General features: G+C 45.5%; 2 protein-coding genes and 1 long non-coding RNA gene across 7 annotated transcripts in view; 1 reads left to right on the forward strand and 2 right to left on the reverse strand.

The window, feature by feature from the left end:
• Positions 1 to 265: 265 nt before the first annotated feature.
• LOC147252579 (trace amine-associated receptor 13c-like) lies at positions 266 to 1,631 on the reverse strand. Of its 3 annotated transcripts, none has more exons than XM_086220944.1 (2): positions 1,553 to 1,631; positions 266 to 1,080 (listed from the first exon to the last, which is right to left on the reverse strand). In XM_086220944.1, the coding sequence occupies exons 1-2, from the start codon at positions 1,629 to 1,631 to the stop codon at positions 266 to 268; spliced, it is 894 nt and encodes a 297-aa protein (XP_086077070.1). The 3 variants fall into 3 exon arrangements, with proteins under 3 accessions (XP_086077070.1, XP_086077069.1, XP_086077068.1); XM_086220943.1 differs by having other exon boundaries at positions 266 to 1,079; positions 1,456 to 1,631; XM_086220942.1 differs by having other exon boundaries at positions 266 to 1,079; positions 1,423 to 1,628.
• On the forward strand, positions 426 to 7,424 carry LOC147252580 (uncharacterized). Its single transcript, XR_015118773.1, has 3 exons — positions 426 to 1,116; positions 6,064 to 6,335; positions 6,627 to 7,424. It is a non-coding gene; the product is annotated as an uncharacterized LOC147252580 (long non-coding RNA).
• rab3gap1 (RAB3 GTPase activating protein subunit 1) overlaps positions 7,028 to 16,989 on the reverse strand; it is a 30,880-nt gene continuing 20,918 nt past the window's right edge. For 2 of the 3 annotated variants that reach the window (XM_086220937.1, XM_086220936.1), the window contains exons 21-25: positions 12,773 to 12,876; positions 11,565 to 11,680; positions 10,924 to 11,026; positions 8,989 to 9,012; positions 7,028 to 8,205 (exon numbers count right to left, since the gene is read on the reverse strand). In XM_086220937.1, the coding sequence (XP_086077063.1) occupies positions 7,960 to 8,205; positions 8,989 to 9,012; positions 10,924 to 11,026; positions 11,565 to 11,680; positions 12,773 to 12,876 (593 nt within the window). In that variant the 3' untranslated portion in view covers positions 7,028 to 7,959. The remainder of the gene's footprint in view (positions 8,206 to 8,988; positions 9,013 to 10,923; positions 11,027 to 11,564; positions 11,681 to 12,772; positions 12,877 to 16,989) is intronic. The other variant, XM_086220938.1, reaches the window with a different exon arrangement.

Here is a 16,989-nt window from a genome sequence, read left to right on the forward strand (position 1 = left end):
AAAATGTGTGGACTTAATCATTGATTAAGCAAATGCGAATAACTTGCCCATTAGCCGAATTGTTTATAATTATTACTTTTTCTGTTATTTTTGGTGTTAGCTGTTGTTAAATTGGCTGATTTCAAGACACATACAATCTCAGAAATACTATATCACCATGGAAAATGAAAATCCTGTTTTGTCCTCTCTGACAGCAGGGGAGAACTCAACATGTCCAACAGTGGCAAGTGCAGTCAACGTTTTGTGTGGTAACAGCACGGCCTATCTACAGGATGTTGGCCTGACAGGAGCCCGGCTGAAGGATCTGAAGAGTGACAATGAGTCTGATAGCTTTTCTGAACCAGGGGTAAAACAAGGCATATATGACAGGGTTCAAACAGGAGTTGAAATAGAACACATGGATCACATAAGCAGATGAAGCATTGAGCAAATCATCTCCTGCTAGAGACACACAATAATATGGACAGAAACATATCACAAACACAGCTAACACAATACCAAGAGTCCTGGCTGCTTTCAACTCAGCCTTCTTAGTTGTTAGAGAGACAGAAGCCTGGAGTTTGACAGCTGCAGTGTGAGAGCGCATGGCATGGGCCTGAGACACAGCCACCATGAACACTCTCATATACAGAGTTATGATGATAAGAATGGGAACAATGAAGGTAAGGATGAGGTCAACAATGCCTGAAATACTATCAATGACAATCAAACACTCGCCATAGCAGGAATTATAGTTTTCTGGATGAGTCAGATCACCCGTAACAAGAATACTGCAGTAAAGGAAGGAGAAGAGCCAACACAGACAAACACAAATTTTAACTCTCTTTAAAGTGACTCTGCTGGTGTAATGCAGAGGATGACAAATAGCCACATAACGGTCCATTGATATCAGCACCATGTCTCCTACTGATGCAGATGTAATGATGAAGGACACATAATTATACAGAATACATGCAAGATCACCAAAAATCCAGCAAACTGTAATCTGTAGCATTTCTCCCGGGATCAGCAGGAGGCCCACGAGGAAGTCTGAGACAGCCAGAGAGAGGAGGAGGATGTTGGAGGGAGTGTGGAGCTGCCTGGAAGAAGAAAAAAAATAAAACAACCATGAATTCAGTAAGTCCATCTAAATGACAACACATTCCAAGCAGATATTGTAAAAATCCCACTGAGAGTTTTCTGATCTGCCACATCTAGTTATATATGATTAAATGAGACAGTAAATAAATACTAGTCGCAAGGTTCCAGTGCAGACGGATCACTGCCTGAAGGGAGACAGGACTGCTCTTCTCTCTCCAGTGTAAGTGTCAGAAATTTGATATCTATTCTGTGTTGATAAATTAAAACATGAATCTAGCATGACAAGATACAACATTACATAGAAAAAGCTCATAATAGCTCAGTTCTTAACATAAGTTTAGCTGATGGTGTGTGTATTTAATAATGCATCTGTGCCTGAAGTAGGAGACTGAGATGATGACCAGCAGGTTGAGAACCACCGTGAGCAGAGAGATAATCAGCAGAAAACTCAGAAGAACAGTTTCAGACAATGACGTTGTGGTCGGCTTCCTGCAGGAAGTGTTGAGGTGTTCTGGAAAGCAGAGTTCTGCTTTGTCCTGGACGTCCATCATCAGCGATCTGAGGAGAGGCGCAGCTCTCAGCAACACTGATTTGGAACCCTTATACCTCCCCCCTTATCATCTTCCTGCTCCTCTCTTCTCTCAGTCTAGCTGTTGTGCTGTCCGCCCTCCCTCACCTCTCAAATTACATCTTCATCATCTTCATCACCTTCACGACCGCCCCTCCCTCTTTCGCTCTTGAGCTCCTCTTATTTTTCTCCATGCTCTATTTTCACTGTAGACAGAAAACTGTGTGAAAGGAAGTCCATTTATTCCTTATTATTTCCCGTCACAAGTAATCGAAACAGATAGTGAAAATGTAATAACTTCCCATAAACATACTAACCCATCAACCTAACATAAATCTATACTTTTTAATATAATAGTTCCTGAAACATAGTAAATCTCCCACAACTGTAATAAAAACTAGCCTTCCACAAACGTAACAATATGTTTTTTAGGGTTTGTTACGTTCATGGGTATGGCAGGGGTAGCGGTACTAACCCCAGCCCAAAAGAGCTGCAGTGCTTATTTAACCATGGGACCAGCAATAAATCATCACTGAAATTAGGCGCTACGTTTGAGGTAACCTACTTTTAAAATAGGTAGGCAACTATTATTAAATTTCAGGTTGGAAACAGTTATTAGTTCTCCTCCTGGAACCATCACCTTATCGTGGTGGAGGAGTTTGAGTGAACAATACCTCGGGGGTATTTTGCCCCTGGTAGGGTAACCCAAGGCAGACTGGTCCTAGGGGAAGGGCCAGACAAAGAACGGTTCAACAGAGTCTGGTGCTTTGTAGTTTGGGCAGCAGACCTTGGCTGTCTGTTCCCCAGGCATGGAAGCTGGCTTTTGGGACATGGAACGTTACCTCTCTGGTGGGGAAGGAGCCAGAGCTGGTGGAAGAGATTTAGCATAACCGGCTAGATATAGTTGGCCTCACCTCAACACAAAGCTCCGGGTCCAGAATCCAAGTCCTTGAGAGGGATTGGACTCTCTCCTTTTGCGCCAAAAAGCAGTTCAGAATACCCACCGTTTTTGGAGTCCTGGGGAAGGGTGCTGGATGGTGCCCTGACTGGACAACATTGTCCTATTGGCGGACTTCAACGCTCACATGGGCAATGACAACATGACCTGAAGGGGCGTGACTGGGAGGAATGGCAGGAACGGCAGGCCTGACCTGAACCTGAGGGGTGGGCAGTTATTGGACTTCTGTACAAGTTGCAGTTTGGCCATAACGAACACCATGTTCAAACATGAGGATGCCCACCGGTGCACATGGCACCAGGACATCCTAGGTCATAGGTCTATGATCGATTTTATAGTTGTATCATCTGACCTGCAACCACATGTTCTGGACACTCGGGTGAAGAGAGGACTTGAGCTGTCAACTGATCACCATCTGGTGGTGAGTTGGATCAGATGGCAGGGGAAGACACCGTGCAGGCCTGGCAGGCCCAAACGAGTACTGAGGATTTGCTGGGAACGCCTGTCAGGATAATATTCAACTCCTACCTCTGGCAGAGCTTTGACCACATCCTGGGGGCAGTGGGGGACATTGAGTCCAAATGGGCCATGTTCTGCTCCGCCATTGTCGAGGAGGCTGTTGAGAGCTGTGGCCGTAAGGATGCTGGAGCCGGTCACGGCGGTAATCCCCGAACCTGCTGGTGGACACCAGAGGTGAGGGGAGCCCTCAGACTGAAGAAGGAGGCTGACAGGGCATGGCTGGCCTCTTGGTCTCCATAGGCAGCCAAAATGGTCACCAAGGCAAAAACCTGGGCGTGGGAAGAGTTTGGAGAAGGCAGCATCTCGCCAACACTGTTTACAGTGGAGGAGACAGAGTTCGGGGGGGGGGGGGGGGGGTCGTCCAATCTCCGGAGGAGAAGTTGCAGAGGCAGCTAACAACTTTGGCAGAGTTCCAGGGGTGGATGAGATCTGCCCTGGGTATCTCAAGGCTCTGGATGTTGTGGGGCTGTCGAGGCTTACACGTCTCTGCAACATGGCGTGGACATCGGCAGCGGTGCCTTTGGAGTGGCAGACTGGGGTGGTGGTCCCCATCATTAAGGAAGGGAACCAGAGGGTGTGTTCCAACTATCAGCCTTCCTGGAAAGGTCTACACCAGGGTACTGGAGAGGAGGGTCGGGCGATAGTTAAACCTCAGATTTAGCAGGAGAAGTGTGGTTTTTGTCTCGGCCATGGATCAGCTCTTCACCCTCGCTAGGGTGCTGGACGGGGCATGGGAGTTTGCCCAACCAGTCCACATGTGTTTGGTGGATTTGGAGAAGGCTTATGACCGTGTTCCCAGGGGCACCCTGGACCCATGGATGCATGAGCTTGTTCCCCCATGGGCCCACCACCCGCAGGAGGAACCGGAAAGGTCTGGTGCATTGTGGATTGGGCAGCAGACAAAGGCAGGGGCAGGGGCAAAGGAAGCTGGCTTTTGGGACATGGAATGTCACCTCCCTGGCGGGGAAGGTGCCGAAGTTGATGGAAGAGGTTGAGCGTTACTGGCTAGATATAGTCGGCCTCACCTTGACACATAGCTCTGGTTCCAGAACTCAAGTCCTTGAGAGGGGCCAGACTTCCTACTTTGCTGGAGTTGCTCCAGGAGGGAGGTGGAGGGTCGGGCTGGGCTTTCTGATAGCCCCCAGAATCTCTGACTGTACGTTGGGGTTCAACCCAGTGGATGAAAGGGTTGCTTCCTTGCGCCTTTGGGTTGGGGAATGTTATAAATAATTCCTGCAGGTGTGAAGAGGATTCCACAGAGAGACTCAACACTTTGAGAGACTGTGAAGTGGAGAGAAATCTACTTTCCTCTTTGCTATGAAAGTGTACATATTAAAACTTTAATTATTCTAATTAACTATAAATACCCTACTGGAGCACCACCATCCTGTTAGTATTCACAACAATCTATAACATATCTATCTATAACAATCTATAACAATCTCCCATTCAGCTAATCAAGTCTGTGAACAGGTTGTAGAATCATGTTTTGGAATTATATTTTCTTCTAACTGACATGGTTATCTTCATGAGAGGAGCAACATGTGAGGCTGTGGCTAGAAATAACCAAAGAAAAACAGGCCCACGTTGGAATGACGTCCAGGCTGATGGTGAACAGGATTGTCCAGCAGTTTAGGCTTTGTTTTCACATTCAGCACCATCCAGCCCATCCATCACTCAATACTAGAATGGCAAACAAAAAAATTTTCAGATTGGGGGGCAGTGTTGACGCCCCCTCAGTGACCAGCAGCACAGGAGAACCACAGGGGGCTGTGCTCTTCCCCTCTCCTCTTCACCTCACACACAGCAGACCTCCAATACAATTCTGAGACTGTTCTCCAGCTGTACTGGTGTATTTTATGGGTGCTGAGGAAGGAGGGTACAGCAAGTGGGTGAAAGAGTTCATTGAGTGGAAAGCAATTGACTGCAGCTCATAAAGCATACTTTATAATATACATTATAGACAGTACACTCAGGATATAAGTCGGCCGGTATGCTCCGCTATTGCGTACCACAAAAAGATTCAGTAGCATTACACAAAGGGGACAAGAGCTTCCTTTTAAAACTCGCATTCAAAACCAGTCACCGTCAGTTAGCTTGAAAACCTGTTAGCTAACATGACATCATCTTTAACAACACGTGACCTCATCAGTTGTTTCGGAATTGCCTCTGAAACCTCATGCTGTTTCTATCAGTGCCAAGCTCAGCTGCTAGTTGGTGTTAGCTTTAGCTGCAGCTAACTCACTGTGGCTGTTTCCCAGTGGTGGTGATGGTGGTGGTGGGGACGCCTCTGTAACTCAATCTACGCTACTGCACTTCTGCATCTCGTTTCACTCCCTAAACAGTGCCAGTGAAACGGTGTGTTCGATTTATTGTTCTGCAACGTTAGATTTTAAAATGGTAAATGGACTCAATTTTATAGAGCGCTTTTCTACCTTAGCGGTACTCAAAGCTCTTTACAGTGTCGTCTCATTCACCTGTTCACACACACACTGACACACTGATGGTGGAGGCTGCCATGCAAGGCTCATCAGGAGCAATTATGGGTCCAGTATCTTGCTCAAGGACACTTCGACATGGTCACCGAGGTCGGGGATCGAACCAGCGACCCTTTGGTTGCAAAAGCCACTCTACCCCTGAGCCATGCCGCCCACATTTTAATAATTCAAATGATGAAGGGAAGGTTTGGAAGTCCAAAGAAAATACACGTATTAACTGTTATGGCGTTAAATTAAGCCGTTATAAACAAAACAAGTAACATTTTGCTGTATATCCAGATTTAAATCATTTGACATGAAGCTCCAGAGATACTAAAATACTCATTAAAATAATTCACCACCATCTAAGATTAAATAGTAAATAAATGACTATGAGGAAAGACGATCTGTACTGCAGAGCTGATCCATCCATCCATTTTCTTCTGCTTACTCCTGTTAAGGGTGGCTATGGGCGAGAGGTGGGGTTCACCCTGGACGGGTCACCCGTCCATGGCAGGGCCAGCACATAGAGACAGACAACCATTGGCTCTCCCAGCCACGCCTACGGTCAATTTAGAGTCTGGATTAACCTGGTCCCTCTTGATGTCTTTGGACTGTGGAGGAAGCTGGAGTACCAGAGAGAACCCAGCAGGAACAGGGAGAACATGGAGACTCACCCAGAAAGACCCTGTGCCCGAGGCAGGACTGGAACCCAGAACCTTCTTGCTGTGAGGTGACAGTGCTGACCACTGCTCCACCGTGCCGCCCTGCAGAGTTGATATTACAGCTTAATTGTAATGATTAACATTGAAATTATTTAATGAGCGACTCAAAAGTTGCAAAAGCAGTTCAGCGATGTCGCACAGGCGGATGACCACATCCCAGCGGAACTGATATTCAGTCCAACTGCACAACCTCCAGCGTGATGCTGCTCTTATCAGTTCTACTAGCACCATTTCTTAGTTGACAATCATAAACATTTTGATTTTTGTTTTTAAATCATTTATTTTGCTGTGTTCCACAGGACGCCAGCGATGCCAGCTGACGTGAGCAGCTGCAACTGGTGGGCTGCTTCTCAGTTGTCAGAACATCGGTGAAGCGGAGTGATGCGAGGAGTTGAGCACCCCAGTGACGTTGTGCTCTACATCCACACGACTGGAATAACTCATCTGGTGACATCAGCCATTCAGAACTAACTACTGACGTGATAGTGAACTGCAGTACAACTGTTGTGTAATTCAGCAGCGCCACACTGGGGGTGCTGTTGTGCTCGGTATCTGCAGGGTTGTGATGCTGAGACGGCAAAGAGCCAAAGATCACCACAGTCTGACTGACATCCAGAGGACCACCTCCTCCACTGTGGGGTGGCTCGTAATCTACAGATCGATCAATGTTGTTTAATTAATTGACACTCATCAACAACAATTGAATTGTTTAATGATCATTTATTAACACAAATACTTATGCAACTGGACAGTCGCAGAGCAACACAAACAAGCACACCAGCTCACTCAGCGCGTGGCAGCGGGCGAGCGCCATCTCTGCTCCTCTCTAATTAGTCAGCTGATGTCTCCGGGCTTCTGTCCTTCTCCTTCTGAAGACCGTTTATACTGCGTTTCAAATGTTATTCCTGGTTTTTACAATGGAAGCTAGCGATGTAGCACAGACATAGCACGGCTGCTAATGATTAGCTGCTTCACAATCATTAGAACATCAGGGAGGCAGAGTGATGCGAGGAGCTGAACATCAGTGACGTTGTTCATCGACACTCCTGGGAGTCCTCTTGTCCAAACAAATCATTTGGTCTGAACTAACAGTTGTATGACAGTGAATAAATTCTATTGAAATAGAGTATAAATGATCCCAGGTGACATTTTTCTTTGTGCTCATTTAATTCCCAATGAAGACACTTTATATTACGTCATTAAAAACTCTCCTATAATGCAAATTATTGGAACTATAAACACACACTACAGCACCGTAGCTTCGTGGTGTCACAGGTCGGAAGTCAGTTGGAATTCCTACATGTCGTTGTTACTGTCTGTGTTTCCGGAGAACAACATGGTGCTGACGCACATCTGCTTGGAATATCGTCAAGAACAACACACAGGTGAGTGACAAGCAGATGCAGGTAGAGGTGTGTGGTCCATCGGGGAGACGTCTCATAAGGATGCAACGGAGCCGATCCAGAAATGCCTAAATCATACACAAGCATTTGTGCCACAACAAAAACCTGACATATGAAGCACTAACAAAGCTGAAGCTTCTTAATGAGACACTTCCTGTTCTGGATGCAAAAAAGGAAAGTAACTGTCAAAAAGAACACAGTTTCAGATGAAGCAACTGTTGGCTTGGTCTTAAAAGAAGGATGTGTCTGAAGAGAAGGCCCCCACCAGCCTGAACTCCTCCCTCATCAGCACACAGAACAGCCTCTGAGGCAGCGCTTTGGAGTACGGAGCTGGCCGAGGGATGCACGTACGCAGAAGAATCTCCCGGCCCGCTGGAGAGGGAAAGTCAGGCAAGTTGCTGCCTCCAGTCTGCTTCCTGTCCTCTGGTCTGGCTGTATTCCCCAAGTCTCTATCCAGTGGAACCGAGAGGGCAGCCTGAGGACAGAGATGATGGCATGTTAGCAACTGGCAACTGGCAATGAGGAGCATTCACGGACGTCTGACTGTAGTTAGGAAAACTCTACCAAAGGAAGCGTAAATGATAGAAAAGACAAAAGCATCCACGTGTTGCTGTCTCGGTGCTGACGTCTGAAGCCCGACTGAAGATGGAACTCTTCCTAACAGCCGACTGATATTAAAATTAAGTTCAAGATTTGTTTGCAATTTAGTCAAACAACAAACAAAAGGAGGTGAATCTTCACGCCGGCCGTCACTGACGTTTCGATGCCACTGTTATCCAGACAGCACACGGCTGATCTGCCTCTATGGTTACTGTAACTGCAGGTTGTTACCTCAGACAAGCACACTCTCCCAGTCATCAGGAAAATTATGTTTTCACATCACAGGTGAGAAAACCTCGATGTTGTCACAAGCAGGAAGGTCGTGGACGTGCCGACTCAATGCATCATCGACCAGTGTATCGCCCTGACACGAATGTTAGCGTGGGATTACGTTGTTGGACGATGACCAGCCCTGAATGATCCTCACGTTACGAGGAAACAATGTTGGGGTGCGAAACACAGAGTTAAAGGGTATAACAGATTCATCATCAGACACACAAACAAAAACAAAGCAGGTCTGTCACCATGGAACAAAACAAAATAGTGATTATCCATTCATTTTCAAACAGTAAATACAAGCTAATAACAGTGCTGCTTCATGTTTAATGGTGCCGGCGCTGTAGGGGGACGGGGAAAACTAGAAGTTTGTGGCAGTTACCTCGTCACTGATGGAGTCAGCCAGCTTGATGCAAGCAGCAGGAGAGGAAACAGACATAGAAGCAAAGTCAAATGGATAAAATCCACTTCAACAAATACGACAGGTTAGCAGAGGAGTTCAGTAGAAATATTTGCAGTGAGCTTTGGGGCTGCAGCCTCTGAGCAGACGTGGCTAACCTGCCAGCTGTGTGACAGCATCAGAGCTTCACCAGAGGCTCTCCACTCTGCTCTGTTTCAGGAAGTGACAGCAAGTCAAACATGACGAGGGAAGATTGAACTCATCTCTGCATTAGAAAGCAGGCTCTGCTTGAGATGAGGACGAGGTGTGGTGGGCATGTAGGCAGAACCAGACCAGCTTTATCAAATACAGGAATATTAGTCATTGATTTAGTCCTGGAACTCAAAGCTGCATTGACAACAGCTGTTTAGCTCAAGAAAATCACACAGACAGAAAGTGGCGAGCCAGAAGCAGGTCAGGTGAAGCTCCGCTGACACGTTCTTATTTACTTCCTGTCGTTATTTGTTGGTCTTCATCATCTTGTAGTTAGGAATCCTTCAACAAGCTGTTTTGCTGCAGAGTTGCACTCTTGTTTGAGGATAAAGAAATGTGACGTTTGCTGTCAGTCCACTGGAGTAAGAAACGCCAACCAGCTACATTACATTACTGGCAACTAGCGACGCTCCTTGTTTTTAATCTGAGCTGCTTTTTTACTTCCAAAGGATATGGCCGAACTGAGACCATGAACACATATTGTTCTAGCTTTTCCTGACTGAGGAAGATTACAGGTTCTCACCTGAAAGTAGTCTGAAAAGCAGACAGCACAGACAGAGCTGGCAGAAAAGAAGGACCTGCAGAGGCTGCTTTCACACTTCTGGCTGGTGTTTTCTATTTTACATCTGACCACAGCTTTGAGTGCTGATTGGCTGATTCAGTATCCCAAAAGTCCAGCTGACCAATCACATTCCTTGGTGGGAACTACCCCGAGTCCTCACCCCCAGTGAAGAAGTTCCAGTACCTCAGGGTCCTGTTCTTGAGTGAGGGGCCTATGGAGCGTGAGGGCCGGGGAACAGGAGCAGCTCTGTGTTCGCTCTACGGCACCGTCGTGATCAAAAGAGATCCGAGACAGAGGACAAATCTCTCAGTCTACCGGGTTCAGTTAGCATTCTGGTCACTAAATATGGGCCATGACCAAAAGAACCGGGCTGGTGTTCATCCTGAGGAGCTCGGAGTAGAGCCGCTGCGCCCTGAGCTGTGTCAGGGGCCCAAGGAGGTAATTCAGGTATTTGGTTAGGAAGCCACCTGGGTGCCACATACAAAGCCAAAGCAGGTCCAACTGGAAGGAGGCCACGGGTTAGACCGAGGACCAGGTGGAGGGACTAGATCTAACCTGGGAATGCCTTTGGACCCCCCAGTCAGAGCTGGTCCATATGGCCAGGGGAGGGGAGGTCTGGAGTTCCCTGCTGGAGCTGCAGCCTCCGTGACCCAACGTCAGAGAAGCAGTTGAAGATGGATGGATGGAGCAAACTACTGCATCATCATCAGTCCAACAATCCATCAGCTCAAGTTAAACAAATGAAACTTACCAACAAGAAAACCCTACGTTCAAATACCTGGTATAGATCCCAGTGTAAGACCCCCTAGACCCCCTGAACCAGCCCACACAGGCTCAGGGATCTTCAGGTCAGCCCATCATTGCCCCCTAATTTGATGTTGTACTGTAGGTTGCATTTATATCCTTTGGTGTGTTTGTTTGTCGTATTTTGTCTGAGTGTTTGAGTTACTTGGAGATAATTAGGTTGGTACCCCCCCCCCCCCCCACACACACACACACCCACACCCACAACCACACCCACACACACACCCACACACACACACACACACACACACACATCATTTAACCCCGCCAGAGGGAGCAGGACATGAGAGGCTGCTTACCGCCTGAGCACTGACGAACAGCCTGTGGATGGTGGCGCCAATGTGCCCCTGACCAGCTCCCACCACCACAACCTCCGGCTCCTCCAGCAGAGAGCTCACAAACCTGGAGAGAGACAACAGCTGCCTCGGTTGGTCCAATCATCAGTGTCATTGGAAAAGTGACAGCCAGGAGAAAAATGGAAACATTTCATCCTGACTGATCTCAATACTCCACTGCAGTGTGCTGTCGTGGATTTGGCAGGATAAATTCAAATTTGGATATCTGAGTGGGCCTCAGTCTGGTAAACTGTGCTGATAATGGAGGGGCCAGCTACACCCCCCCAACATATAAGAAGCATTTGGCTTATTTGGGGGGCAGCCGCTCCAATTACACACTTACCAGAGGATGAGTGTCATGTTTCATAGCTTTAGGAGAGTGCTGCCAGCCCCAAACACAACAGTTTACTCAAACTGTGCTGCTGCTCTGAGCGCAGCCACATCTGAAATGGTGCAGCTGATGAACGATGGAAGGTTCCCAGCATCCCAGCCTCCACAGGCAGCAAGTCTGCAGGACTCTCTCTCCAGCAGCAGGGCCGTGTGCTGAACTAGTCAGACCCTTGATGTGAACATTACATACAAATATGAAAGTGGGCTCAACTTACTTCTCCAGCTCTTCTGCATCATCTCCCTTCTCACACTCACTAATGGCAAACTTTGCCTTGAGCGAGCGCGACTGGGTGATGGCCGTCTCCAGGGTCATCAGCTGGTTTATGCAGTCCTGGGGACACAGGTCACACATGCATGCAGTAACATGATGAGGGTGGGGGGTGCGCATGCTTCACCCTCTACAGTTTAACAGCCTGTGCAGCTCCAAAATACTTGATTGGAATGGATTGTTTATTTTCAAAATCTGAAGTGAAGTGAACTGGTTTTATTTTGAGGTTGTTTTTTTTACACCCACATCAGGTCAAAGCCTTTTTATCCACAGTTTAACAACTTTAGGAGAGGAAAATGTAAAGGGGCAAGTTTAAGAAATATTTTAATTAATCCCTTTGGGTTTTAAATATTTGCCCTAACCTCTAAATCTTCACTTTAAAACATAGAGTTAAGTCTGTAAAAGTCACTGTTTGAGAAAATAAGACTTAAAATATGATTGTCAAGAGCTCGCCGTAAGCTACCAAAGCAATATTCTAGAGGTCATGAGACACCCGGCTCTAGTTTATCAGGAAAGGATAGAACTGAACTCTTCATTCATTGTTCACTCATCCAAGCAGAATGAAGATGCTTTCAGCAGATTTCCAAAAGAACGTTTACACGATTAGCATAAAGTCTTGTAGGATTGTGAGTCAGATTGTGGTGAAAATATAAAATTCTAATAGTCCAAAAACGGCACAAGTTACTGGGTTGGACTTGTGCAGGTCCTGGGACCTGCTAAAACCTACTTCCAGGTCTAGCTGGGTCTATTTCTGAAGCAACAGCACTTAACGTGTGTTTGTACTACTAAAGTTACTGCTCGTCTTTAAGAAAGCAATAAACCTTTTACATGAAAAAATTAGAATCGAGTGAGAAAATCACAATCTTAACTCTGAGGGAGATAAATCATGATTCACCTCCAGGAAGAATCTGGAATCCAGGCCCTAGAAACACAGTTAAGATCTGTTCAATATGCTGCATGCAGAGCTGCAGGGTTGAACTCTTCTGCCTGTGACATAGAGATGGTCTCCCTGCTACGTTGTCACGTGACAGCGTGCCGCTCCCGTGTGACTCCCCTGGTCAGCGGAGGTGCTCTGATTTGATTATACTGGAGACACTGAGCAACAAGCACTGTAACAACCAGCTGGAGGTGAGTCCAGACAGTCCTGCCACTGACCTCTAACTTCTTGTAGTCGTGGCTGGGGCTGTGCAGCAGCTTGCTGGCCTGACACGAGACTTGCTGGATGGTCTTCTGGACCGATGGAATGTTTTCTGCTGATTCTGTCATGGAAGGATAGAGAGAATGGAGGTTTGAGGAAAGAGAACATATTTTAAAGGCTTTCGTAGCAGGACACAACTCAAAAATCACTTTGAAATTGAATCGTTATATCCAACAAGAAAATATGTTTCCAAAGAATAAACTACAGCAGGAGTGGATCCACTTACAGTGATGAACCTACAAGGACGCACTGCTACAACAGTACACCAGCTGGGTTTCTGACCTGAGTGGATCATGTGTACTGTACTGCACTATACTGTTCTGTACTGTACTGTACTATACTACACTGCACTGTACTATAAGATACTTTACTATACTGTTCTGTACTGTACTGCACTATACTGTTCTGTACTGTACTATACTACACTGCACTGTACTATAATATACTACACTGCACTGTACTATAATATACTTTACTATACTGTTCTGTACTGTACTGCACTATACTGTTCTGTACTGTACTATACTACACTGCACTGTACTATAATATACTACACTGCACTGTACTATAATATACTTTACTATACTGTTCTGTACTGTACTGCACTATACTGTTCTGTACTGTACTATACTACACTGCGCTGTACTATAATATACTACACTGCACTGTACTATAATATACTTTACTATACTGTTCTGTATTGTACTGTACTATACTGTTCTGTACTGTACTGTACTATACTACACTGCACTGTACTATAATATACTTTACTATACTGTTCTGTACTGTACTGCACTATACTGTTCTGTACTGTACTATACTACACTGCACTGTACTATAATATACTACACTGCACTGTACTATAATATACTACACTGTACTGTACTATAATAAACTACACTGTACTGTACTGTACTACACTGTACTGTACTGCACTATACTGTACTACACTGTACTGTACTATACTACACTGTACTGTACTATAATATACTACACTGTACTGCACTATACTGTTCTGTACTGTACTATACTGTACTGTACTGCACTATACTGTTCTGTACTGTACTATACTGTACTACACTGTACTGTACTATAATATACTACACTGTACTGTACTATAATATACTTTACTATACTGTTCTGTACTGTACTATAATATACTACACTGTACTGTACTATTATATACTTTACTATACTGTTCTGTACTGTACTGCACTATACTGTTCAGTACTGTACTATACTGTACTACACTGTACTGTACTATACTACACTGCACTGTACTATAATATACTTTACTATACTGTTCTGTACTGTACTATACTGTACTACACTGTACTGTACTATACTACACTGCACTGTACTATAATATACTTTACTATACTGTTCTGTACTGTACTATACTACACTGCACTGTACTATAATATACTACACTGCACTGTACTATAATATACTACACTGTACTGTACTATAATAAACTACACTGTACTGTACTGTACTACACTGTACTGTACTGCACTATACTGTACTACACTGTACTGTACTATACTACACTGTACTGTACTATAATATACTACACTGTACTGCACTATACTGTTCTGTACTGTACTATACTGTACTGTACTGCACTATACTGTTTTGTACTGTACTATACTGTACTACACTGTACTGTACTATAATATACTACACTGTACTGTTCTATAATATACTTTACTATACTGTTCTGTACTGTACTATAATATACTACACTGTACTGTACTATTATATACTTTACTATACTGTTCTGTACTGTACTGCACTGTACTGTTCAGTACTGTACTATACTGTACTACACTGTACTGTACTATACTACACTGCACTGTACTATAATATACTTTACTATACTGTTCTGTACTGTACTATACTGTACTACACTGTACTGTACTATACTACACTGCACTGTACTATAATATACTTTACTATACTGTTCTGTACTATACTGTACTACACTGTACTGTACTATACTACACTGCACTGTACTATAATATACTTTACTATACTGTTCTGTACTATACTGTACTACACTGTACTGTACTATACTACACTGCACTGTACTATAATATACTTTACTATACTGTTCTGTATTGTACTGTACTATACTGTACTACACTGTACTGTACTATACTACACTGCACTGTACTATAATATACTTTACTATACTGTTCTGTATTGTACTGCACTATACTGTACTACACTGTACTGTACTATACTACACTGCACTGTACTATAATATACTTTACTATACTGCTCTGTACTGTACTGCACTATACTGTTCTGTACTGTACTGTACTGTGCTGATCAGGAGAGGCCTCACATGCCTACAGTGGTACTGACCCAACACCACCAGGGGGAGGCAGTATTGCACTAAACTCTGGTATCCTTGTGTGAATAAGATTCTTTGCAGTTAAGTCAGAAATCAGCAAAGCAGTTTCTTACTCTTGGGCATCTTTGTGGCAGCCCATCAAAAACCTCTACAGCCAGATATTTAGGATTTCATCACAGAGTTGTGTTCAGTGCAGCCGTCAGCTGCTGTCTCTCTATCAGAAACATCTGACCCGTCTGTGGATGAGCTTGTAGTAAAGACCCCCAGGGTACCAAGGCCATACTGGCAAGAGCATGAGGGACACATGGAAACACACACGGGTGTGAGCAGAGACACACTCAAGGCTCTGTACCTCACAGCTGTTCAAGGCTTTTTGCCCATGACTAATGTTCAGTTGAGCTGCCTCACTCGTGGTGACACGGGTGACGTTCACATGCTCACACCAACGTTCCGCGGTGCTGCTGGAGGTCGTTTAGTTTCTGATACGTCCAACTTCACTCTCTGCTCCGTGACGGTCTCCACTGCCAACTTTACTCTGGCTGTCTGGTCAATCGCCTCCTTCTGGAAAACCTGATCAAAACTTTGTCATCAGGAAGGAGGATCAGGAAGTTAGAGTTCGGTCTGTAGTTCGAAGTAACAGAGGGACTTTTTGCAAGGTGGTGTTTACAACATAAAAAATATCCTTCAAAAAGAGGAAGAGAGAAGTGGAATGCTGAGACTCTGAGCCACTCTTCCAAGACCACTACAACACTGAGTGTTGAGGGCTGAAGCAGCAGAGAGACGAGGAGGCAGGGCAAGACCAGCATGATTATGGGAAAGTCATTGTTTCAGTGAAAGGGTTGCAAAATCCTCACTCTCACCACTAGAACGTGATCCTTGGAATTGTAACAATGGAGTAACTTAAAAATGTATCTGACGTGGCAGAGAGAACTGAACTGTGAGCATCATTGTTCATAATCCTGTTTCTGTTGACTTTAAATGTCCCTGCATGGCTGAGCTGGAACTGACAAAGATTTTCAAGATTTTCTTTTTTATCAGTTCACCCTTGAGTCAAAGACTTTTATCAAACCACACTTTGATGTTCACAGGACTCATAACTACTTGAGAACTGGGATTAAAGGAAATTATGATTCCATCACAGAAAACTATACGAGCCTTTAAAAAGATACTGGCTCAGACACTGGCTGAGAGCGGCAAGTTCCTCTTTCACACGAATCTATTGGTCCGTGCTCAATTACACTGTAGTGGATTGAAGGGGGGCGGCACGGTGGAGCAGTGGTCAGCACTGTGGCCCCCCAGCAAGAAGGAAGGCTCTGGCTGGAGCACGGGGTCTTTCTGTGTGAGTCTCCATGTTCTCCCTGTTCCTGCTGGGTTCTCTCTGGTACTCCAGCTTCCTCCACAGTCCAAAGACATCAAGAGGGACCAGGTTAATCCAGACTCTAAATTGACCGTAGGCGTGACTGGGAGAGCCAATGGTTGTCTGTCTCTATGTGTTGGCCCTGCCATGGACTGGTGACCCGTCCAGGGGGAAGGCTGCTGGGATAGGCTCCACCCCCACCACCCTCAACAGGAGAAGAGGGGGAAGATGGAGGGATGGATGGATGGATGGATGAATTAAAGGGGCCAGCCAGCGAAGGGCCACCAACTTGGCCACCAACACAGCAGAAGTGGTGTTGAGGTGGCTGTGGATCAGGAGGGGAAAGGCGTGGCATGTAGGGTAGCGCTACCTGGACACAAGCTGAGGCTTGATCAACCCCAGCTGGGTCGCCTGGGGGAGGGGGTGTGATTGTTGAAAGACCCGAAACCCCGCATGAT

The sequence above is a fragment of the Aulostomus chinensis genome, chromosome 12 (genome assembly GCF_037954235.1).
Source record: "Aulostomus chinensis isolate RoL2024-O1b breed Wild chromosome 12, RoL_Achi_v1.0, whole genome shotgun sequence".
NCBI classification, from domain to species: Eukaryota; Metazoa; Chordata; class Actinopteri; order Syngnathiformes; family Aulostomidae; genus Aulostomus; species Aulostomus chinensis.

What these genes read in the sequence shown, in the direction of transcription:
- LOC147252579 (XM_086220942.1), bottom strand. Translation starts at nt 1,628, where the DNA reads ATGGACGTCCAGGACAAAGCAGAACTCTGCTTTCCAGAACACCTCAAC. An exon ending in ATTAAATACACACACCATCA is followed by an intron (nt 1,080 to 1,422) that starts GCTAAACTTATG and finishes TTCTTCTTCCAG; the next exon opens with GCAGCTCCACACTCCCTCCA.